Raw genomic sequence first — 24813 nt, forward strand, 5'->3', positions numbered from 1 at the left:
AGCCTCCAGTATTTATGCTGCAGTAGTTTATGTGTCGGGGGGCTAGGGTCAGTTTGTTATATCTGGAGTACTTCTCCTGTCTTATCCGGTGTCCTGTGTGAATTTAAGTATGCTCTCTCTAATTCTCACCTTCTCTCTTTCTCTCTTTATTTCTCTCTTTCTTTCTCTCTTTCTTTCTTTCTTTCTTTCTTTCTTTCATTCTTTCTTTCTCTCTCTCTCTTGGAGGACCTGAGCCCTAGGACCATGCTTCTCTCTCTCTCTTGGAGGACCTGAGCCCTAGGACCATGCCTCAGGACTACCTGGCATGATGACTCCTTGCTGTCCCCAGTCCACCTGGCCGTGCTGCTGCTCCAGTTTCAACTGTTCTGCCTGCGGCTATGGAACCCTGACCTGTTCACCGGACGTGCTACCTGTCCCAGACCTGCTGTTTTCAACTCTCTAGAGACAGCAGGAGCGGTAGAGATACTCTTAATGATTGGCTATGAAAAGCCAACTGACATTTACTCCTGAGGTGCTGACTTGCTGCACCCTCGACAACTACTGTGATTATTATTATTTGACCATGCTGGTCATTTATGAACATTTGGCCATGTTCTGTTATAATCTCCACCCGGCACAGCCAGAAGAGGACTGGCCACCCCTCATAGCCTGGTTCCTCTCTAGGTTTCTTCCTAGGTTTTGGCCTTTCTCGGGAGTTTTTCCTAGCCACCTTGCATCTACACCTGCATTGCTTGCTGTTTGGGGTTTTAGGCTGGGTTTCTGTACAGCACTTTCAGATATCAGCTGATGTAAGAAGGGCTATATAAATAAATTTGATTTGATTTGATGTAGCCTATGTAAAGAATTACTGCGATTCAAGATCATCACCTGACCAAATCAAAAAAATTTAATCAATAAATCTCATAAACAATTTGATAAACTTAGAACAGGGATTATTATCGTACACAATGTCCAACTCAAATTTCCCTATAAATATATTTGCATAATTGGGCGATCCCATAGCATTTAGGTAATGACATCATAATGTATTTGTAATGCTTATGTTTATCTTTATTGGATTTTCATGTTTCCCCCACAGCTCTCCCTGCTGGGATCTCTTGATTGGGCTAATACTGACTGTAACTATGCCCAAATGTGAGGTATTGTTGTTATGACATTGATTGACATTGCCCTTAAACGCTTAAAAAGGGCTAATACCTGAAACGTTCATGCGGAAATGTCAATTTAAATGTATTTGCCGGAGTGCTGTCCTATTTCTGTTCTTTGGATTATATATGAGGATACAGCACCCGATTTAAGTTGATATAAAGTGGAGTGGAGCATGTTGTTTATCTTTTCAAACACTATTATTACACACAGAGGGAGTCCATGCAACTAATTATGTCACTTGTTAAGCACATTTTTACTCCTGAATTTATTTAGGCTTGCCATAACAAAGGGTTTGAATACTTGACTCAAGAAAGACATTTAAGCTTTATATTTTTTATTAATTTGTAAACATGTCAAAAAAACGAATTTCACCTTGACATTATGGGGTATTGTGTGTAGGCCAGTGACACAAAATCTCAATTTAATCCATTTTAAATTCAAACTGTAACACAAAATTAGGAAAAAATCATGGGATGTGATTACTTTTGTGTCCATCCTTAATTCATCGTTGAAAGTGGTCCGTTCTAGACTGCTCCATAACCTGCTGTTAAAGATGAGGTAATTCACAAATTAAGTAAACAATGTGTGTCATTTCTTGCACAAAATGAAGCAGTAAAACTACAGCTAGAAGTATTATGAAGTGTAATAACGTTTATTATTAACCTGCATGCAGAGAGTGACTAATTTAGAAATCTCGTGTTAGGACACCCCTACTTTCCCTCTGAGTTGTAATGTTCCCGGGTGCGCGTCTCCTGCCTGGCCCTCTTTGTCCGGCGGCGACAGTAGGCCGTGATTAATATGGCAAAATTTGCGTTTTTGTATGAATTATTATTTTAAGCTGTATCACAACATAAAGCATATACCATGTGAGGACTGGTATATCGGCAATGACACATCGGAGATGTTCATATTAACGGACTGCAGAGCAAGCAACGCCGGAGAAAGGGTATAGTTTGCTTCCCAATAATGCTAGCTAGCTTTTCGTAGCTAACTAACTCAAGTAGCTAACATTTTACTAGAGACCGGTTATTTTGTACCGCTTGCTATGAAGGCGAAACTGGTCAATTAACCAAATTGAATGTAGATTATTGATTATTATAAATCATAATCTACATGTTATCTATCACAAACATAGTAACTAGCTAGCGACTAACGTTACCCAAATGTGATAGCTAACTTTGCTATCCAGCTAGCTAGCCAACTATCTTAATTGCTAACTTTACTCATCTGTAACTAAGTTATTATTTTTAGAGGGAGGAGGGTAGTGTTATGCAACTTGCATTCTGGCAAACATTAGCCACAGTTTCATTCAGCCCGGCTCTTCATCTTGTGCAAGCTGGCTGCTGAAACTAACCCTGGCTAGCCACAGTTGTTGGCCACCGAACCCCGTGACAGTCAAAGCGTTGGGCGCAAGATATCTAGCTGTAAAACGAGTTGTGAATTGCAAGGGGATACACATTACCTACCTATATATCTATAGAAACCGTCCTCAAATCCAAAGACCGTGTATGACTACTTGCGAGTATTGCTCAGGTCCAAATTATCAAGACTATTCGTCATTAAAAAAAAATCTTACATGATATGAACGGTGAAATGTCACCGCACCGACAGTCATATTAATGGCTGCCGAATCGGGGAGGCTACTGGCGGGACAAGGCCAAGGAAAGCGAGGCAAAGGTAGGTATATGATAATTCATTCATCCATCCCCGTCTGTCTCAGATCAGAACTAACCATTAGTTACCACTGCTGCAAATGCACGTGTCTACACGACTGTAGACAGTTGTTCTGTCATGTAGTTTGTCTGACCTGCTATTCATGTTGGTATTAGCCTTGTATTAATTTAATTTCTACGTTCTCGTGATGTGTCCATTCTTCCCCGCTGTGTCTCATAATCAACCAAACCTGTCCCTCTGCTTGGGGATTTGTTGTGGCTGTTCAACACTCAAATTTAATCTAAGTTTATCGGTACACACACAGTTCAGATATTATAGCGGGTGTAGCTCTCGAAAATCCGTCTCCATATGTAGAGTTTTCAACCATTAAATTCGCCTCCATGTAAAACTACAATTGATTTATTTAGCAGACGCTCTTGTCCAGAGTGATTTAGAGTTGTGAGTGCATACATATTCATTCGTACTGGTTCCCCGTGGGAATCAAACCCACAACCCTGACATTGCATGTGCCATGCTCTACCAACTGAGCCACACGGGACCAATTGTGATGCTGTGTTTATTAAAGGTCCCATACAGTCATTCAGATTCCCATGTATTCCCAGATTCCCTCGCTACTAGCCTTTTGAGTGACTAAAATATCACCAATAATATTTTTATGGGGTAGGAATTATCAACATTTTAGAAATGACTTTTTCTCTCGTGGCTTACTAGCAGGAAGTTTGAAAATACAGGCTGAGTAGGCAGAGAGGTTATATTCATCTAGTCACCTTTACTGACATGTCTTTGAAACGCCTATGTCAAGAAACCTGGATGCAGTGTTGCAGTAAAATCATCTCAAGCAAATTTGGTGATACACAAAGCAACTCGTCAATGGTGTAATTTTTATTTATTTATTCATCTCCCGATTGGCATGTCTCTTGTGATGCAGTTCACAGCAGCACTGATGGATGTGTTGACATGACAACTGTCAGAGTTTTGAGCCCCCCACACTTTCTTGTTCCATGGTGTCTCAAGAACTAACTAGCCAGTAACTAGCTAACACCAGACACAGATGAAAGGGAAGACATGTAAGTATCTTTGCCATAGATGAAGTCTAAACTTTTAATTGTATTTGCTGACAGCCTACAGTCCCAATTTTGGCACCAGTAGAGTAGCCATCTAGCTATATAAATCACGCCCCTTCGCAAACGCGCCTTCTCCGATGTTGGTTATAAGGTGGTACTTATTTCAATTGGGTAAGAGAATATGTTACCATTGGTGTATTAAAATAAGAGTTAGGGTGACATCCCCCTATCCCTTCAATAGTCCCGCCCCGTGAATCCATGTGGGAGGGGACCAACAACTTATGATAAAAACTTTATCAATGTAGAAGCAAAAGTCATGTTTCATACTTTAGACATATACTTTGATCTGGTTTCATCCGAATATCATCACATTTCATGAAAAACATAATTTTGACTGTTCATGACCTTTAACCTTTAGAGACGTCAGTCATCATTTTCTAAACATATTTATCTTTCATGTCAGCGAGAAATAATAAAGACACTTACTGTAGCAGTTTTGCACAGATCTGCACTTCCTCCCCAATTAGCTTACACACGGGTGTTTGGAGCATGCTAGATGTCTAATTAGCTCAAGTGATGGCCTATGTCTTCCGTAAACAAGCGCTGTAACATGGAGATATGTGACTCGGTTCAGGAAACTAGGTGTGTGTCGCGCATCACTACTTAATAGAAGAGCCATTTGAACCCTTCATGTTTTTGTTGTTGATCTAAATGTTTTTTGGCAGAAATGCCTTCTTGGAACTTTCATGTGCCTTAACACTTGTATGCCATCTGTAAATATGAGTCAAATTGTTAAATGACGAGCCTAGTTGGTTTAGAAAAATCTAGCAACCTTCCTGCTAGCCATGATTGGCTGAGATAATCAGTGGGCTGGACATGGGGAGAGATGAGTTTGGATTCGTCTGCTATGTAGCACGCTTCTGTCTATAACATGAGCTGGTCAGTATGTGTAGGTAATCCTTTTTAAAGCGGCTTTTAAAAAAATGTATCACGTAATAGAAGTGTGTTGCTCTCCAGTTTCTGGAGTTTTGAGATCAGTGGAATTAGAGTATGACAGCTAAGTCCTCCCGGGTGGCGCAGTGGTCTAGGACAGTCCTCCCGGGTGGCGCAGTGGTCTAGGGCACTGCATCGCAGTGCTAGCTGCGCCACCAGAGTCTCTGGGTTCGCGCCCAGGCTGGGCTGGGTTCGCGCCCAAGCTCTGTCGCAGCCGGCCGCAACCGGGAGGTCCGTGGGGCGACGCACAATTGGCATAGCGTCGTCCGGGTTAGGGAGGGTTAGGCCGGTAGGGATATCCTTCTCTCAGTATGTAAAATGTAATATGTAAAATGTAATAAAATGTATGCACTCTACTGTAAGTCGCTCTGGATAAGAGCGTCTGCTAAATGACTAAAATGTAAATGTAAATGTCTAAGGAGATGGAGAAAATTCAGGCGTTTGATTGCAAATATGCAGACAGAGTCGAAAAGAGAACACACAGAAAGAAGGTTGCTGTATAAAACACCTGTCTCCAGATAACATCTTCAAACTAAGGGAAACCATGGCATCCATGACAGAGAGGGTGAAGCGTCCATCCATGCATACAGGTAAGATAGTCTAGCTTGCTACATTTTCAGATATTACACGTTTCAAATTTTGTCAGTCGTTTTCATTTTCGAGATCGTGTACTGTTAGCTAGCTAACGTTAGGTGTGTGATCTGTGTAGTTATTATTTGTATCTCAGAGCCATTTGCGTAACGTTATCCGTTGGGATTATGATTAATTGTTTAGCTAATAGAATGTTCATGATGTCACTGCGACAACTGTCGATAGACGTAGCTGGTAAATTCGGTCTGGCTATCTACTCCGAATTCAGAGCACTCTCGTCAGTGTGCCAGAGCGCAGAATAACTGACGAATTTACAAATGCTCAACACCCGTTGAATATGGCCGGTGTCAGTTAAAGTTGTCAAAAAAGCATAATTCAATTGTTGCCAGCAGCACAGTTGCAGTCACCAATGCTCTGAATAACATAAAACCGCCTAACCAGCTCTGCTAGGGCGAGTAAAATGGTCAGTGAGCTGTTCTCTCATTTGTGTCTCGAAGTAGCTAGCAATCTAGCCAACGTTAGCCAGTTAGCTTGGGTGCTTGACTGCTGCTGTTAGGTTGGAAAGCTCGGATCAACCCTACTCCTCGGCCAGAGCGTCCAGTGTGCACTCAACACTCCTAGAGCAAAACACTCTGAGTTTACGAACGGACAATCTGACAACGCTCTGAGTTTATGAACGCCCAGAGCGCACTCTGAGGACACTCTGACACTCCAGATTAAATTTACAAACACACCCGTAGTATAAATCAGCCTTTAGTCTTGAAATCTTTGGTTGTTTAGTACAAGGCCTCACATGTGAATCCTTAAAGAGATGGGTGGAGCTAAGGCTTTAGATCACATGTGTCAAACTCAAGGCCCGCGGGCCAGATGTGGCCCGCCAGGTCATTTTATGTGGCCCGCGAGAGCTTAAAAGTTTTGAGTGTCTAAAAATAAATACCAAAAAATAAATTAAGAGCGTGCTTTGACCAAAAACTACATTCCCACAATGCCTTTCGACTACGCTAGCCACGGCAGTGTCCATGCCAACGAGTGGAATTGAGATATAAATAATGATCCCAAAATGTCCAGAAAGAGAAAAGTTGATGCAGACGGAAGACTGTTTCAAGAAAGATGGGAAGGCGAATACTTGTTTGCGCTTCAAGGAGAAAGACCGGTATGTCTTTTGTGTTACGAGGCGGTGTCGGTTGTCAAAGAGTACAATCTGCGTCGACATTTTGACACCAAACACGGAGCTAAGTACGCTAAAGCTAGCCTTCAAGAAAAGCAACAAATTGCCCAAGAATTAAAAGGCAAACTGCGGTCGCAGCAGAGTTTGTTCATGAAATCCACAGCCAAAAACGAGGCCGCGGTGAAAGCTAGCTTCATTGTGGCTGAAGAAATCGCCCACGCTTCCAAGTCTTTTTCAGAGGGAGCGTTTTTGAAGCAGTGCATGCTGAAGGTCTGTGAGCAGGTGTGTCCCGACCAGTTACAGACTTTTAAAAATGTCAGTTTATCAAGAAACACCATCGTCGACCGAGTGAAGGAACTAGCAGAAAATCTTACAACACAGCTGGCCGAGGAGACACGCAGCTACACAGCTTTTTCATTAGCTGTTGATGAAAGCACAGATAACACGGACACAGCGCAGTTATCAATTTTTATTAGAGGCGTAAAGTCGGACCTCTCTATCACTGAGGAGCTGTTGGATGTGGCTGCAATGCATGGGACCACGACGGGACAGAACATTTTTGATGCGGTAGAGAAGTCCGTAAGTAAAAATGCATTGCAGTGGGAAAACTTGGTAGGATTAACTACAGACGGTGCACCGGCAATGTGTGGAGGAAAAGTGGGCTTGGTTGGACTAATGAAGGGGAAAATGCAAAAAATGAACTGTCACACGCCTTTGATAACGTATCATTGCATTATCCATCAAGAAGCTTTGTGTGGGAAGGTGCTGGGGATGGAGGACATTGTGACCACTGTCATGAAAACAGTGAACTTCATTCGGGCGCGTGGCCTGAATCACCGTCAGTTCCAGCAGTTTTTGCTGGAGATGGGCTCGGAACACGGGGATGTGCTGTACCATACAGAAGTGCGGTGGCTGAGTAGGAGCAAAGTCCTCAAGCGATTTTTCGAGCTCAGGAAAGACATTGCTCTTTTTATGCAGAGTAAAGGAAAACTCATGTCTGAACTATCAGATCCAAAGTGGATGTGTGACTTTGCTGTGTTGTGTGACATAACCGACCATCTCGCCCAGCTGAATCAGAAGCTGCAGGGACGCAAACAAGTCATCACGCAGATGTCCGACACGATCACGGCTTTCCAGCGTAAATTGGACTTATGGATGTGGCAAGTGAAACAGGACAATCTTGTTCACTTTCCTGTTTGTCAGAGCATGTCAGCCTCATTTCCCGAGACTTTTTCATGTGCTCAGTTGGCTACCAAACTGAGCTGGTTAAAGACTGAGTTTGATCGGCGCTTCTCTGACTTCAGAGCACAACAGTCTGGCTTTGACATCTTTGCCAATCCTTTCACCACCGATGTCTGCACTGCACCCCAACACCTTCAGATGGAGCTAATTGAGCTTCAAAGCGACAGTGGCCTGAGAGCAAAGTTTCAGGATGCTACAATCCAGGACTTTTACCGTCTGCTGCCTCCTGGTTTGATGCCACAGCTTCGACTTCATGCTGCCCGTGTTCTGTCCATGTTTGGGAGCACCTATCTGTGCGAACAGTTTTTTTCCATAATGAATCTGAACAAAAACAAGCACAGATCACGCCTCACGGATGACAACCTCCATGCTGTTCTACGCATTGCCTCAGCACAGGACCTAAAACCAGACATTGACACACTGGTAACGGGAAAACGGTGTCAGACATCTGGTCAGAAAACACACAGGCAAGCATTTTTTTTTAAACTTAATTAAAATATAATAAAATGTAATTCAACCAAGAAGAAGAACAGTTAAACTGTGTGCAATTTAATGATTGTGCTTGCATTTTGTTTTGTGTTTATCATTTTCAGAACATGATCAATCGATAGTAGAGAGAGAATCCACTTGGTGTGTTCAAGGACAGGCAGCATCTCCTCATCAAAGACTAACCGAAAAACTTGACCAATATAGTTGTGAACTGAGTCAACCTTTATTTTGGTATTTTTAGTTGATTACATATTATTTATGTGTAGCTGCTGTAGTAATTATTTAATGTTTGCAGGTTTATGTGTGTATGCAGACAAATTGTCATCAAACCATCAGTTGGGTGCACGGCTGTGTGCAGCCTTTTTTTGTAAAATGCTACATGTGTCATACATGTTCTTTGCAGCTAAGTTTTATGTTATTTTTCTTTATTCACTTGGACAGTTTGATCCTTCATTAATGGAGTTATGTGGGTTTTCATAAGCTGACAAAATTTAAAAGGATTTATGTTAGAGCTACAAGCAAACATATATTTTCTATGCAACTGTAATTGTCACTTGAATAAGTTATAATAAATAATGAGTTATTTAACATTAAGGAGGAGTTACATTTATTTTACATTACATTCGATTACATTTATAAGTTACATCTGGCCCTTTGAGGACAGCCATTATGCTGATGTGGCCCTCGGTGAAAATGAGTTTGACACCCCTGCTTTAGATGGTGTGAACAATGCTGAATGGGTGTAGATAAAGGACTGTTGAGTAGGGTCGCACATTTTGGGCAATATTCCCATGGGGAATATATGGGAATTAACGATAATATATGGGAATTAATGGAAATGTATGCAAATTAATATTAATACCGTTTAAATGTAAATGTTTTTTACGTTGGATATATTTACCATATCATATGGAGACAAACCTTTTACCTTATCATAAGTAGACATAATTGCAAATGATTAAATCCTTCCAATAGAAATAAAAAAAACTATTTAGTTACGAATTGAACTTTAATTAAATGAGTTGACTCTTCACATGGGAGGATTTCACTGAACAACAACAGAAAGGGAATATTGAATGATCCCCAATGATCCATCGCATCTCTAAAATGATAGTCTAGAAACCTAAGGCTTTGGTTGTCTTCCTCTCAGGCTTCCATGTCTTCTCCCTGGACCTCATCAATGTCCACCTCTTGAACATCAGACTGAGTCCTCATCTTCACTGTCACTTTCCAACCGTGTTGAGGATGGCTCGTTGTCAGGCTCAAAAAGCGTCAAATTTGCATCCATGACTGTGATATGGCCATTTTCTTGGAGACTACTTCACCTCCAGGAGACTGTCAAACATGATGACAACACCACCCCAACGGGTATTGCTGGGCAGCTTCAATGTGGTGTTCTTATTCTACTCACTTTGCTTGGTGAGGTAGATACCTAACCATTTCCACTCTCTTGTAGAGTGTATCCATTGTTTTCATTGCCATGATGTCCTTGAGGAGCAGATTCAATGCATGACTCCTCCACTTTGGACCATGCAGCCTTTATGTTTGCAGCATTGTCTGTCACCAATGCAAATACCTTCTGTGGTCTAAGGTCATTGATGACTGCCTTCAGCTCATCTCCAATGTAGAGACTGATGTGTCTGTTGTCCCTTGTGTCTGTGCTCTTGTAGAGTACTGGTTGGGGGGTGGAGATTTAATTATTCCTTGCCCAAGAACATTCGACCACCCATCAGAGATGATTGCAATACAGTCTGCTTTCTCTATAATTTGTTTGACCTTCACTTGAACTCTGAACTCTGCGTCCAGCAAATGAGTAGATAAAGCATGTCTGGTTGGAGGGGTGTATGCTGGGCGAAGAACATTCAGAAATCTCTTCCAATACACATTGCCTGTGAGCATCAGAGGTTGAATATGTTGCATACAGTTTGAGCAAGACATTCATCAGCATTTTTCTGACTAAATTCCTCCATTGAGTCAAACTTCTGATTCCAGGAGGACCATGAACTGTTGCTGTAAGGTGTCTGATTCATCATTTTCACCTCGAATAGAAGTAGAGGGACTTTTGACAGAGGTTGCTTATTGTGAGCACTGAGGGAACTTTATGCACTTTGCCAGATGATTCTGCATCTTTGTTGGATTCTTCAAATGATTTGGCACGGTATTTGCAAATGTACCCAGCTTTTCCTTCTACATTAGCTGCAGTGAAATGTCTCCACACATCATATAGTGCCTGTGGAATTTTCCTTTAACCTTTCTGAACCACCCATCCCGGATCCGGGATAATTGTCATCAGAAACGCTGACTAGCATACCCAGTGCGAACGGTATATAATAAAATATAATTTCATGAAATCACAAGTGCAATATTGCAAAACAGAGCTTAGCCTTTTGTTAATCCATCTGTCGTCTCAGATTTTGAAATTATGCTTTACAGCGCAAGCAATACTTGCATTTGTGTACATTTGTGTAAACACCTAGCGTCAGGTAACTTGGTCATGAAAATCAGAAAAGCAATCAAATTAATTGTTTACCTTTGATCTTCGGATGGTTTCACTCACGAGACTCCCAGTTAGATAGCAAATGTTCCTTTTGTTCCATAAAGATATTTTTTATATCCAAATACCTCCGTTTGTTTGTTGCGTTATGCCCAGGAATCCACCGGAAAGAGCGTTCGCGACAACGCTGGAAAAAATTCCAAATTATATCCATAATGTCCACAGAAACATGTCAAACGTTGTTTATAATCCATCTTCAGGGTGTTTTTCAAATATCTATTCGATAATATATCAACCGGGACAGTTGGCTTTTCACTAGGACCGAGAGAAACAATGGCTGCCTTTCACTCTTGCGCAAAAATCACTCGGAGAGCCCACACCTATCCACTTACGCAATGTGGTCGTTCACGCTCATCCTTCAAAATAAAAGCCTGAAACTATGTCTAAAGGCTGTTGACACCTTAGGGAAGACATAGAAAAAGAAGTCTGGTTGATATCCCTTTCAATGGGCAATAGGTATGCATGGGAACAGAGAGGTCTCAAAAAAAGGGCCACTGGTTGGATTTTCCTCAGGTTTTAGCCTGCAATATCAGTTCTGTTTAACTCACAGACAAATATTTTACAGTGTTTTCTATCCTAATCTGACTATTATATGCATATTCTAGTTTCGGGGGCTGAGAAATAGGCAGTTTCAAATGAAATGGGTACGCCTTTTTAGCCAAAAGCGAAAACTGCGCCCCCTAGTCTTAAGAAGTTTTAAAGATGAGAAAAAATAGTAAAAAATCGATAAAAATCCATGTACAGATGAATAGTTAAGCAGTTAGATTAAACAACTCCTTTGTAAGATAAATGTTTTAAAATGAAACATGTAGGGAAACAGGTGAATTAACACTCCTCCGTTAGCAGGCAGCAAAAACTAACGAGCAGAAATTGTTAACAAGTTAGAAATGGTTTAAACACACTTTGCTGTAGGCTACTATTTACTAGTTAACAAAAAATGATGTATGTCCTCATATAAAATATATCCACCCCACCCAGTATTGTAATCAAAACTTACCAGAAAGCATGTAGCCCTTGGCTCAGACAGTGTAGTAGTGTGGGCTCAATAGCGTCTGGCAAGTTCTTGAGAATCAGCTGTACATGTGATGGAAGAGTGCACTGCACATGTGATGGAAGAATGCACTGTGCATGCAGAGGGTTGCAATTCCATTGATTTGAGGATAGTTTAACCAAAATATGCCACCAGACCTAGATTTCCCTTATGTGTATCCCACAAAAAAGGTTCACATTTATAAGCTAACTTTTTTGATGAATTTAAGCAAAATTCCCGGGCTTAGCTTAACATGGAAAATTTCCGGGAAAATTATAGTAATTCAACGGAAAGTTTCTGACCCTTTGCAACCCTACTCTGGAGTAGTTGTACCAAAACATTCAAGACCCATTTTCTCAAGTGAGGTTACAAGTTTATCAACTTTCAAAGCAGAATTACTTTCATTGTTCCTCAACTGTACTGTATGATATACCATTTTCTAGCTCTGAGTCTCTTTTATCCAATGTAAAAAATAAAAAAACAATTTCAAATGTTGCTACAAGACCGAATCGAGTCGGTCGGTCCCATATGGCCATGTGGGAACACTAACCCTATAAAATGGTGTTACATTTCTTTTTCATTTCTCGCTGATGTTTCTAAAACGGTACCACAAGTGATGTGTGTTTAATGTTTTCGCGTTGAGATTCAGTGTTTCATATGTACATGGTTGCAGGTGTCATTTCAGGGTACAGTGACAATCTTAGGCTTCGAGCTCCAACATGCAGGACTAAGTGAAATTTAATAATTGAAATTGTAATAAAAAACAATAGAAATAGCACTATATATATAATACAACTGTTGCTGTGATGAACAAATACATGTCCATTGGGGTGGAGGCAGAGTATAACTGTTGAGGGTGTGTGGGGGAATGCTGGTTGAGAAAATGCTGAGTGTGTGCAAAGCTGTCATCAAGGCAGCTTTGTGGCTACTTTGAAAAATGGCTACTTTGAAAAATCTTAAATATAAAATATATTTTGATTTGTTTAACACTTTTGGTGAGTACATGAATCCATGTGATATTTTATAGTTTTGATGTCTTCACTATTATTTTACGATGTATAAAATAGTAAAAATAAAGAAAATCCTTGAATTAGTAGGTGTCCAAACTTTTGACTGGTACTAAACTCACGTCTCTTAAAGATAATTCGTACAAATCCAAATAACTTCACAGATCTTCAGTGTAAAGGGTTTAAACACTGTTTTCCATGCTTGTTCAATGAACCATAAACAATTAATGAACATGCACCTGTGGAACGGTCGTTAAGACACTAACAGCTTACAGACGGTAGGCAATTAAGGTCACAGTTAGGAAAACTTAGGACACTAAAGAGGCCTTTCTACTGACTCTGGAAAAACGCCAAAAGAAAGATGCCCAAGGGACCCTGATCATCTGCGTAAAAGTGCCTTAAGCATGCTGCAAGGAGGCATGAGGACTGTAGATGTGGCCAGGGCAATAAATTGTAATGTCCGTACTGAGACGCTTAAGACAGGACGGACAGCTGATTGTCCTCGCAGTAGCAGACCACGTGTAACAACACCTGCACAGGATTGGTACATCTGAACAGCTCACCTGCGGGACAGGTACAGGATGGCAACAACAACTGTCCGAGTTACACCAGGAACGCACTTCCTTTCGTCCTTCCTTCGCCTTCCTTTCGTCCTTCTTCCAAACCAAGTAATTCACCTGGAGATTGTAGCTCTTGGTCACCTTGATTCTGCTCCGGTAGCTCTCCTCCTGCTTCTCCTGCGCCTTGTCGATGTTCAGTCTCACCTTGATTGATAACAGGAATAAATGCAATTGTATTACAAATACATTTCTTAAATATCTCTTGGGGGCCAGAAAATAAATTAACAGCGGACAATCACTTTTACCTGGTCAAAAACCTCCACATCCTTCTCAGTCCATGCCTGAAGGTGGTCCTCGAAGGAGTTCTGATCTGGTTTGACAACTTCCACCACATCAGGTGGGGTTTCAGTGATCTGAAAGTACATTATACATAAACGGCAATAGACAAACAACAACACAAAATCAATCACAAATTTGAAAGACTACAGTATATGCAATAATTGTATGTACAATTGCATTGTTTACCTCAGTCAACAGCTGCGGCTCCCGTCCGTACTCGGTGGAGGCCTGGATGCTGCTGTGCAAAGAGAATTACCTTCAGGTTGTTCTCCCACCCTTCCTGGTACCAATCAAGGGACTTGCCCAAGGCATTCTTGAGGGTCTGGTTGTCCCATTCACCAAACCTGGAGGAGGGGGTACGAAAGCGATATCTAGTGAAAATGTAAGATCTTGAAATATGTCTTATGTACCATGGGAAAACAAATGGTAAAAAATCAAACAAACCATTGGTGGCAGAATATAACCTATAACATCCGTACCTTGTTCCAGCGTTCATGACCTCGGTCACTCAAAATTACCTCAGGAGAACCGTGGGTGTTGAAGATGTCCACCAATGCCTTGGAGGTGGCCTCGCCAGTCTTGTCCTTGATGGGTATCATACAAAGCGAAAATCAATTTTTGGTTCCAAGCACCCTTTTTAATTGGTTACAGAGGGGAATTTAGAGATAAGCACATACTCTTCCTTTACTGACCTTAATGGATTTTGCCTCCATCCACTTGGTAAAGTGATCGGTCGCTGTCAGACACCAGCTGTTGACATTCCTGGATTTCGTGACAGGTCTGATGAGTTCCACTTCTAACAATTTAAAGTGTTAGGGAGAAGATTACTATATTCTTACCTGTATCTGTGTCATATAGTATGCAGATTTTCATATTTGTAAGGATACTGACACACACATGTTCTATAATATTAAACTCTGCTGTGGTCAAATAAAGAAACCAATACAAAACAACTTATCAGGACAAAATTTGATTTGAGACACTTACAGATCATGTGCCATGGTGAAACAATTTTGATGGGCTTCAACTCCGGTGCCATAGGCTAACCCTCTCAAACATCTGGCAGGCTAGACAGGGTTATGAACTTTAAGCAAAAAGTGACAAATTGAAACATTGTGTGCTCTCTGATATGACATTCATTGAAATTATAATATTTTAGATATAATAGAATGATAATCCAGCCGCTGTGTCAGATTTCAAAAAGGCTTTACGGCGAAAGCAAACCATGCGATTATCTGAGGACAGCGCACCATTAAATATATTTCAACCAGGCAGGTGCGACACGAAAGTCAGAAATAGCGATATAATAAAAGCCTTAACTTTTGATCTTCTGTTGCCACTCCAAAAGGTCCCAGTTACATCACAAATGGTCCTTTTGTTCGATAATGTCCTTTATATCCCTAAAAACTCAGTTTAGCTGGCGCGCTTCAGTCAATAATCCACCCAGTTTCCCTCCATCAAAATGCATACAAAATTAATCCCAAACATTACTAATAAACTTTTCCAAACAAGTCAAACACCGTTTATAATCAAACTTTAGGTACCCTAATACGTAAATAAATGATCAAATTTAAGACGGAGACTCGTTATTGTCTTTACTGGAGAAAAATACCAAAGAACGCGCTCTCTTCCACGCGCTTGGAAAGACTACAGCCAAAATGGGAGCCACATAGAAAAACTACAATTTCTGGGTAATTTTTTCAAAAACCAGCCTGAAACTCTTTCTAAAGACTGTTGACATCTAGTGGAAGCCCTAGAAACTGCAATCTGGGAGGACTTCGCCTAATAATAAAAGTGATAGCCATTGAATTTTCTTTTTTAAAAATTGATAGTTGTCCTCTGGGTTTCGCCTCTCATATCAGGTCTGTTATACTTTATTGGCTGGGGGACACTATTTGGCATGACAGGCACCCCATGTTGAGAATTTGTGTCGAGTAGGTAATGTTTCCTACATTCACCACCTGGGGGCGGCCTGTCAGGAAGTCCAGGACCCAGTTGCATAGGGAGGAGTTCAGAGCTTTGTCATGTGCTTATAGGGCACTATGGTGTTGAAGGCCGAGCTGTAGTCAATGAACAGCATCCTCACATATGCATTCCTTTTATCCAGGTGGGTAAGGGCAGTTCAATGGCAAATACGTGGTCCGTGGATCTGTCAGGGCGGTAGGCAAATTGGAGAGGGTCAAGTGTGTCGGGGAGGGAGGAGGTGATATGGTCTTTGACTAGCCTCTCGAAGCACTTCATGATGACGGAAATGAGTGCTGCTGGTTAGTAGTCATTCAGTTCAGTAACTTTCCCTTTCTTGGGCACGGGGATGATAGTGGACATCTTGAAGCAGGTGGCTATAGTAGCACTGAGTTAGGGAGAGATTGAAAATGTTTGAGAACACAACAGCAAGCTGGTCTACACATGCTCTGAGGGCACGGCTAGGGATGCTGTCTGGACTGGCAGCCTTGCGAGGGTTAACCCGTTTTTAATGACTTAAGTACACTATATATACACTGCTCAAAAAATAAAGGGAACACTTAAACAACACAATGTAACTGCAAGTCAATCACACTTCTGTGAAATCAAACTGTCCACTTAGGAAGTAACACTGTTTGACACTAAATTTCACATGCTGTTGTGCCAAGGGAATAGACAACAGGTGGAAATTATAGGCAATTAGCAAGACACCCCCAATAAATGAGTGGTTCTGCAGGTGGTGACCACAGACCACTTCTCAGTTCCTATGCTTCCTGGCAGTTGTTTTGGTCCCTTTTGAATGCTGGCAGTGCTTTCACTCTAGTGGTAGCATGAGACGGAGTCTACAACCCACACAAGTGGCTCAGGTAGTGCAGCTCATCCAGGATGGAAGGTTTGCTGTGTCTGTCAGCGTAGTGTCCAGAGCATGGAGGCGCTACCAGGAGACAGGCCAGTACATCAGGAGACGTGGAGGAGGCCGTAGGAGGGCAACAACCCAGCAGCAGGACCTCTACCTCCGCCTTTGTGCAAGGAGGAGCAGGAGGAGCACTGCCAGAGTCCTGCAAAATGACCTCCAGCAGGCCACAAATGTGCATGTGTCTGCTCAAACGGTCAGAAACAGACTCCATGAGGGTGGTATGAGGGCCCGACGTCCACAGGTGGGTGTTGTGCTTACAGCCCAACACCGTGCAGGACGTTTGGCATTTGCCAGAGAACACCAAGATTGGCAAATTCGCCGCTGGCGCCCTGTGCTCTTCACAGATGAAAGCAGGTTCACACTGAGCTTATGTGATAGACGTGACAGAGTCTGGAGACACCGTGGAGAACGTTCTGCTGCCTGCAACATCCTCCAGCATGACCAGTTTGGCGGTGGGTCAGTCATGGTGTGGGGTGGCATTTCTTTGGGGGGCCGCACAGCCCTCCATGTGCTCGCCAGAGGTAGCCTGACTGCCATTAGGTACAGAGATGAGATCCTCAGACCCCTTGTGAGACCATATGCTGGTGCGGTTGGCCCTGGGTTCCTCCTAATGCAAGACAATGCTAGACCTCATGTGGCTGGAGTGTGTCAGCAGTTCCTGCAAGAGGAAGGCATTGATGCTATGGACTGTTCCCCAGACCTGAATCCAATTGAGCACATTGGGACTTCATGTCTCGCTCCATCCACCAACGCCACGTTGCACCACAGACTATCCAGGAGTTGGCGGATGCTTTAGTCCAGGTCTGGGAGGAGATCCCTCAGGAGACCATCCGCCACCTCATCAGGAGCATGCCCAGGCGTCGTAAGGAGGTCATACAGGCACGTGGAGGCCACACACACTACTGAGCCTCATTTTGACTTGTTTTAAGGACATTACATCAAAGTTGGATCAGCCTGTAGTGTGGTTTTCCACTTTAATTTTGAGTGTGACTCCAAATCCAGACCGAATTTGATTTCCATTGATAATTTGTGTGATTTTGTTGTCAGCACATTCAACTATGTAAAGAAAAAAGTATTTAATAAGAATATTTCATTCATTCAGATCTAGGATGTGTTATTTTAGTGTTCCCTTTTGTACACTGCTCAAAAACATAATGTGGACACCCCTTCAAATTTGTGGATTCAGCTATTTTAGCCACACCCATTGCTGACGTGTATAAAATCGAGCACACAGCCATACAATCTCCATAAACAAACATTGGCTGTAATGACTTTCAACATGGCACCGTCATAGGATGCCACATTTCCAACAAGTCAGTTCGCAAAGTTCTGCCCTGCTAGAGTTGCCCCGGTCAACTGTAAGAGCTGTTATTGTGAAGTGGAAACTTCTAGGAGAAACAACGGCTCAGCTGCGAAGTGGAAGCCACACAAGCTCACCAAACGGGACCGCTAAAGCGTGTAGTGCAATAAATCGTCTGTCCTTGGTTGCAACACTCACTACTGAGTTTCAAACTGCCCCTGGAAGCAACGTCAGCACAAGAACGGTTCGTCTGGAGCTTCATGAAATGGATTTCCATGGCTGAGCAGCCGCACACAAGCCTAAGATAGCCATGCGCAATGCCAAGCGTCGGCTGGTGTAAGGTTCGTCGCCATTGGACTCTGTAGCAGTGAAAACTCGTTCTCCGGAGGCAAAACAGCCCCAGAATAATGGTCTGGGGCTGTTTTGCATGGTTCGGGCTTGGCCTCTAAGTTCCAGGGAAGGGAAATCTTAACGCTACAGCATACAATGACATTCTAGAGGATTCCGTGCACAAAGCGAGGTCCATACAGAAATGGTTTGTCAAGATCGGTGTGGAAGAACTTGTCAGGGCTCTCTGTACAGGCCATTCCTTAACCCCATCAAACGCCTTTGGGATGAATTGGAATGCCGACTGCAAGCCAGGCCTAATCGCCCGACCTCACTAATGCTCTTGTGGCTGAATGGAAGCAAGTCCCTGCAGAAATGTTCCAATATCTAGTGGAAAGCCTTCCCAGAAGAATGGAGGCTGTAATAGGAGCAAAGGGTGGACCAACTCCATATTAATGCCAATGGTTTTGGAATAAGATGTTCATTGAGCAGGTGTCCACATACATTTGGTCATGTAGTGTACGTCCTCAGTGGAGACTATGACTGTGTAGCCCACTTTGTCATTGGGGGTTCTCAATGACGGCTCGGGTTCATTTGTACTTGAATCCTTGAGAAAAGGGTGTTTAGCTCATCCGGTAGGGTGGCGTTGATGACTGATGTGGCTGGCTTTTTGTAATCCGTGATCATTTCGAGCCCCTGCCACATACAACTTGTCTCCGACTCGCTGATTTGTCCCTACACTTTGTCCCTATACTTGTTTCGCCATCTTGATTGATCTGATCGATCATATTTGGACTTTTTAACTAAACTATTGTCCCCGGTCACCTTGCCCTGTTTATAAGCAACATACAAAGCTGCTATCCATCCACGGTTTTTGATTCGGGTAAGTTTTGAAAGCTACTATCGGTATTACGTCATCTATTCATTTTTTTTATAATTCCGGTTACTAAGTCTGCGTTTTCGTTAACGTTATCTCCAGAGGCGACCCGGAACTAATTACAGTCCACTTCATCAAAACAGTGGAGTGTGAATTCTGATGGTTGGATCTGACCGCCGGAACTTCCCTCTTGAGTCTTTGTTTGTAGGCGAAAGGAGGACGGAGAGGGCCAAATCCATGTGGAAAAGGCAAGTAGCAGTGGTTAAGTAGAATTTACATGAGGTAAACAGTCAATGTGTTGGTAATAATTTGGTAGTACGCTTCTCAAATTACTTTTGAAAGTACCCCGCAACAATGAATGCTGCGTCTGGGAATGCGGTCTCCAGTTTGTTCAGGGTCCAATGAGATCTTTGATAGCCTTTTTGGTGTCTGCTTGGGGCGGGATGTACACAGCCATGACGATAATCCCGGAGAACTCTCTCGGTAAAATGGGCGACATTTGATTACCAAGTATTCCATATCGGGGGAGCAGAAGCTTGCAAGTTTCTGTACGTTTCCCCTGTCGCACCATGTGTTGGTTACAAAGCAGAGCCCACCACCCGTCCTCTTGCCAGAGATCTCGACATCTTTCACTCAAACTGTAAAACCTGCTGGTTGTATGTATATTCATTGGATGTCGGAGAAAAGTCTCAGAAAAACAGAGTATGTTGCAGGATCTGATGTCCCTTCTGGAAGGAGATCCTCGCTCTGAGTTCAAGTTTGTTCATTAATGATTGAACATTGGTGAGTAGCATGCTCGGTAATGGAGTACGGATCGCCTCGCATCTTAATCTCACTATGACCCCGCCACGTCTGCCTCCCCGTCAGCATCTTTGCTTCCTGCTCATCGGTAAGACTCCCAAGCAGCTCGGCTCCTCGCCGAGTAAGATAATCCATTGTTCTGCCGTTTTCAGGGAATTTGGAGAGGTCGGGTGGATGGAGAGTACCCAGCAATTCGCATTCCAAAAATTCGAACCGGGTGTGTGTAATAATGCACGAAACAAACTGAAAATGAGAGGGAAGCACTAGTAGAAACCTGCAGTGTTTTATCTGGGCTCAAGGTGAGGCGCCATATAGATAATTCTTAGAGCAAGCGTCGGTGCTCTCAACCAAACTCCCCCGTTGAGATGATACTATCATCAATAGATGCTAAAGTAGTTAGCATCTATGAATGGTGTAGCGGGTGCAGCGAAATGCTTATGTTATTAGCTCCTAACAATGCAGTAAAATATCAATCACGAATAGAAATAAAATAAAATGTTGGAACCAATCTAACCCAAATAGCACTATAACAGTAATCCAAATGCAATCTTTATGTATGTACACAAATATATATTAATTTGAGATACTAAGTATGGTAAGTACAGCAGTAAATACAGTGCCTTCAGAAAGTATTCATACCCTTTGACTTAGTCCACATTTTGTTACAGCCTGATTTGAAAATGAAATGCTGAAATATATAATTTACATAAGTATTCACACCCCTGAGTGAATACTTTGTAGAAGCACCTTTTGGCAGCAATTACAGCTTTGAGTCTTTCTGGGTAAGTCTTTAGACAGGGGTACTCAACTCTTACCCTAAGAGGTCCGGAGCCTGCTGGTTTTCTCTTCTACCTGATAATTAATTGCACGCACCTGGTGTCCCAGGCCTAAATCAGTCGCTGATTAGAGGAGAACAATAAAAAAAATGCAGTGGAACTGGCTTTGAGGTCCAGAGTTGAGTTTTGAGGGCTCTAGGAGTATTCCACATCTGGGTTGTGCACCATTTGACTAAAAGTATTTAAAATGATTCGAGCTCCGTCAAATTGTCATATATTTTCAAGTAGATTTAAGTCCAAACTGTAACTCTGCCACTCAGGAACACTCTTCTTGGTAAGCAACTCCAGTATAGATTTGGTTTTGAGGTTATTGTCCTGCTGAATAGTTAATTCATCTCCCAGTGTCTGGTGGAAAGAAGACTGAACCATGTTTTCCTCTATGATTTTGCCTGTGCTTAGCTCCATTGTGTTTATTTTTTTTATCCTGAAAAACTCTCCAGTTATAATAATTTAAATCGTTCATTTTAGGGTAGGGCTGAAACGATGTGGAAACGTTCAAGGCGTCTGAATACTTTGAATGCACTGTAAATATGCGGCGTGTAGAAACAGTAACTAAAATGCAATGTACAGTAGAAGTATTAGCATGAGCTACGTGGGTTACAGGTGTTGGTATAAAAATAGATAATGTATGTTCATCTGTAAACTGGAAAGATAAGGCTAGAATGTCTCATGTCTCTCCTCTTCTCCTCTCCCTCTTCCCCTCTTTAGGTGGACAGATGAAGAGTCCAGAGAAGAGGAAGAGGAAATCCAACGCTCAGGTAACTACTGCCTTCAACACATTCCTCCATAATGGAAACATTTCGACGTGTTTGACTGGTGGCCTCTTCTGCGAGAAAGTTTTACTTGTGTGTTCACTTGTCCTTTTACTGGTCTAGTTATGATGGTTGCACATTTTAAGCATGGTCTAAACACCTCAAGTTAACGTTTTACGTTGTAACATTGTAAAATGACGACTTGTTACATCGATCAGTGGTTTCACTAGTTGACTATTCAATCATTCTATACTCAAAAATCCATTGTCTCCTAATCGTGTGTTTCAGGGGGCCGGTGGCGCGTTCTCCCACCTCTCTGAGTTTGCGCCCCCTCCTACCCCCATGGTGGATCACCTGGTGGCCTCCAACCCTTTTGATGATGACTTTTGTCCCCCGTCGCTGCCGTCCCGACCTGGTGGGGCTGGAGTTCCAGGAGGGGGTCCCTTTCTCCCGAGCCCCGGGGCAGGTGGAGGAGGGGTTCTATATGGGGGTGGAGGCAGGATAGGCCCCGGGGCCATGGGCTTCATGGGGGGCCCCGGGGGAGGCCCTGGAGGACCAGGACGGAGACCGCCCTTTGGCCCAGGACCACCCAACGCAGGACCGCACCACCAGCTGGGCTTTGGGGGGATGCCGGGCTTTGGGGGTGGAGGTGGCGGAGGAGGTTTCCCGGGACCCGGGGGTCCTTCGCAATTTAACATGCCCCCCAATTTCAGTCCGCCCATGCACCCGGGACCGGGGTTCAACCCTATGCTGTCCCCTGGTGGTATGGGGGGTCCTGGAGGAGGGCCACCACACCCTCGGTTTGGGATGCCCCCGCAGCAGCACGGACAGGGTGGGCACCCCTTCAACAGCCCCCCTTTGCCCGGTGGCGGAGGCCCCAGGGGACCCCCCCATGGCCCCATGAACCCCATGGGGGGCATGCCTGGTGGGATGAACATGATGGGGGGCATGGGCGTTGGCCCAGGAGGAAACATGGGAGGGATTCCAGGTTTACCCCCTCAAGGACAGTTCCCTCCCTCACAGGATGGGCCATACCCAGGCCTCAGCCCCCCGGGCCCAGGGAACGATGAGGGGAAGAACTTTGGCGGAGGTGGGCCCCAGTCTGGGCCTCCGCAGCAGCAGCCTAACTTAAACACCTCTGGTCCACCGGGTCCCAACAACACTCCCCCCGGGCCTCCCAACTCTGGCCCTCCCCAGCCTGGAGGAGGCTTCCCTGACCAGCAGCCCAACACACCCGGCCAGCCCCCCTCAGCACCGCCCCAGTCCAACCCCAACTCCTCCCCCACCGGCCCCCTCAACGGCTCCCAGCCCCTGCAGCCGCCACCCAATCAGCTGCAGGGGCCCAACTCTGCCAACGCCCCCTCCTCCAATAACCCGTCCCAACAGCAGTCAACTCCACCAAATTCTTCCCTTGGCTCCACCCTTTACAACCAGCAGAACAACGCTCCTGGTGGAGGCTCCATGCCAAACGCTCCCCCCAACTCTGCCCAGAACAACATGACCAACAACAGCAGTGGGGTTAACACCCCCGGCAGCAACCCCAATCCCCCTTCCAACTCCACCCCCAACACCCAGTCTCCGCTGCCCCCCGGCCCCGCTAACCCCTCCACCGGCCCAGGGAAGCTGGGCGGCCCGGGCATGGTGTTCCCCTGCGGCTTCTGCCTGTCGGAGGTGCACGACGACCAGGATGCGATCTTGTGTGAGGCGTCGTGCCAGCGCTGGTTCCACCGTGACTGCACGGGCCTGACGGAGCCAGCCTACGGTCTGCTGACCCGAGAGAGCTCTGCTGTCTGGGCCTGCGACTTCTGCCTCAAGACCAAGGAGATCCAAGCTGTGTATGTCCGCCAGGGCTTGGGCCAGCTGGTGGCTGCCAACGAGGGCTGAGGAATGGAAGGCGGCGGAGAATAGACTGGGAGGGAGGAAGGGGTGCAGGGGAAGAGGCATTGACTGCTCTGATCTCTCTTGGAATGGCTTTGGGCTGGGTTTCCCAAAATTAATCGTAGCACTAAGATCATCTTAATTCCATTGAAACTCAATGGACGAAAGATGATATAAGTGCTACAATGCTTTTGGGAAACCCAGCCCGTGTCTACCCGCCAGCTACTCACCCAACCTTATCTGACAAGCTTTTTACAATGCCTGATTACATCTCTGTATTACATACATAAACACACACTTACATGAAGCACTTTTAGTGACTCTTTTGGCCTGAACAACTGATTTCCCCCTACATGACAAATGTCCACTCCACATGAACCCCCCCAGACATCCGGCCTACCAACCAGCAAAGCACTGACACCAACACACTACCTCATACTTTGTGACTGACCGGCAAGGGCCCCTCGCACTGACACACTGACTGACTGACTGACCCCTGATGAGAGCGTGGTCACCACACGCAAACACACACACCCCTGGTTTTGACCCAGAGCAGATGAATCCAAAGGTGATCCAAACTGCCCCTCAATGTACTAGACTGTCCTCCCTCCGACACCTCCAGAGAGCGAATGAATGGCGCCACAGAAAAGTGTAGATATACAGCCTGAACATTTGCCCAAAACACGCCTCTGTATATCTTGGAATGCAGGAGAATCAACCAATGAACGAAAAAAAAAAAACTATTATGTCTAGGTTCTGTCAATGGACTTTCTTTTTTTTTTTTATACATTGAATCAACCATTTTTTTATATATTTTTTTCACTGGACACGGAAGTTGTGATATCAGTGCTGTTTGGATGGTGTTGGCATAGCTACAAGTAGTAACGACATGGTCATATCCGATGTGTGTACAAGTCTTTGGGGTTGCATGTGAACCAATGCAGTAACTTTGTCCGATCTGTTTTTATTTGTAATTTGGTCTCTGCTAGAGGCCTCAAAGTAGACCAAATAACGGCGCAAAAAATATCAGTTTTCATATTACTGTCATGGCAGGTGTTTCTAATTTTTCTTAAAAATAAAAAATCTGTTCAATTTGCCTTTTTCTCAACTGTTCCCTTTGTACTGATATGTGCTGTGTAATAATGTGCTCTACTCTGGCGCCCTCTGGCAGGAACCTGAGGGACTGACCAGCAGCCCACACAGGTTGGGGGAAGGCACTAAACTCTGAAGTAGTAAATGTAATTGTTTTTGTACTCGTCCTCTTCAACAACAAAAAAATGTGTGGCTTTTGTTGCGTTAAACAT

The 24813-nt window shown here is 43.9% G+C and overlaps 2 protein-coding genes across 3 annotated transcripts; both read left to right on the forward strand.

The window, feature by feature from the left end:
* Positions 1–1868: 1868 nt before the first annotated feature.
* LOC129831433 (pygopus homolog 2-like) lies at positions 1869–24605 on the forward strand. Of its 2 annotated transcripts, none has more exons than XM_055894813.1 (3): positions 1869–2826; positions 21588–21637; positions 21920–24605. In XM_055894813.1, the coding sequence occupies exons 1-3, from the start codon at positions 2769–2771 to the stop codon at positions 23513–23515; spliced, it is 1704 nt and encodes a 567-aa protein (XP_055750788.1). In that variant the 5' UTR covers positions 1869–2768; the 3' UTR covers positions 23516–24605. The 2 variants fall into 2 exon arrangements, with proteins under 2 accessions (XP_055750788.1, XP_055750789.1); XM_055894814.1 differs by having other exon boundaries at positions 1869–2095.
* Positions 6316–8964, forward strand: LOC129831432 (general transcription factor II-I repeat domain-containing protein 2B-like). The gene is made up of 2 exons (XM_055894812.1): positions 6316–8348; positions 8475–8964. The coding sequence occupies exons 1-2, from the start codon at positions 6532–6534 to the stop codon at positions 8479–8481; spliced, it is 1824 nt and encodes a 607-aa protein (XP_055750787.1). The 5' UTR covers positions 6316–6531; the 3' UTR covers positions 8482–8964.
* Positions 24606–24813: the final 208 nt, after the last annotated feature.

Source organism: Salvelinus fontinalis, chromosome 32 (assembly GCF_029448725.1).
Source record: "Salvelinus fontinalis isolate EN_2023a chromosome 32, ASM2944872v1, whole genome shotgun sequence".
NCBI classification, from domain to species: domain Eukaryota; kingdom Metazoa; phylum Chordata; class Actinopteri; order Salmoniformes; family Salmonidae; genus Salvelinus; species Salvelinus fontinalis.

What these genes read in the sequence shown, in the direction of transcription:
- LOC129831433 (XM_055894813.1), top strand. Translation starts at nt 2,769, where the DNA reads ATGGCTGCCGAATCGGGGAGGCTACTGGCGGGACAAGGCCAAGGAAAG. An exon ending in CCAAGGAAAGCGAGGCAAAG is followed by an intron (nt 2,827 to 21,587) that starts GTAGGTATATGA and finishes TCCCCTCTTTAG; the next exon opens with GTGGACAGATGAAGAGTCCA. An exon ending in AGAGGAAATCCAACGCTCAG is followed by an intron (nt 21,638 to 21,919) that starts GTAACTACTGCC and finishes CGTGTGTTTCAG; the next exon opens with GGGGCCGGTGGCGCGTTCTC.
- LOC129831432 (XM_055894812.1), top strand. Translation starts at nt 6,532, where the DNA reads ATGTCCAGAAAGAGAAAAGTTGATGCAGACGGAAGACTGTTTCAAGAA.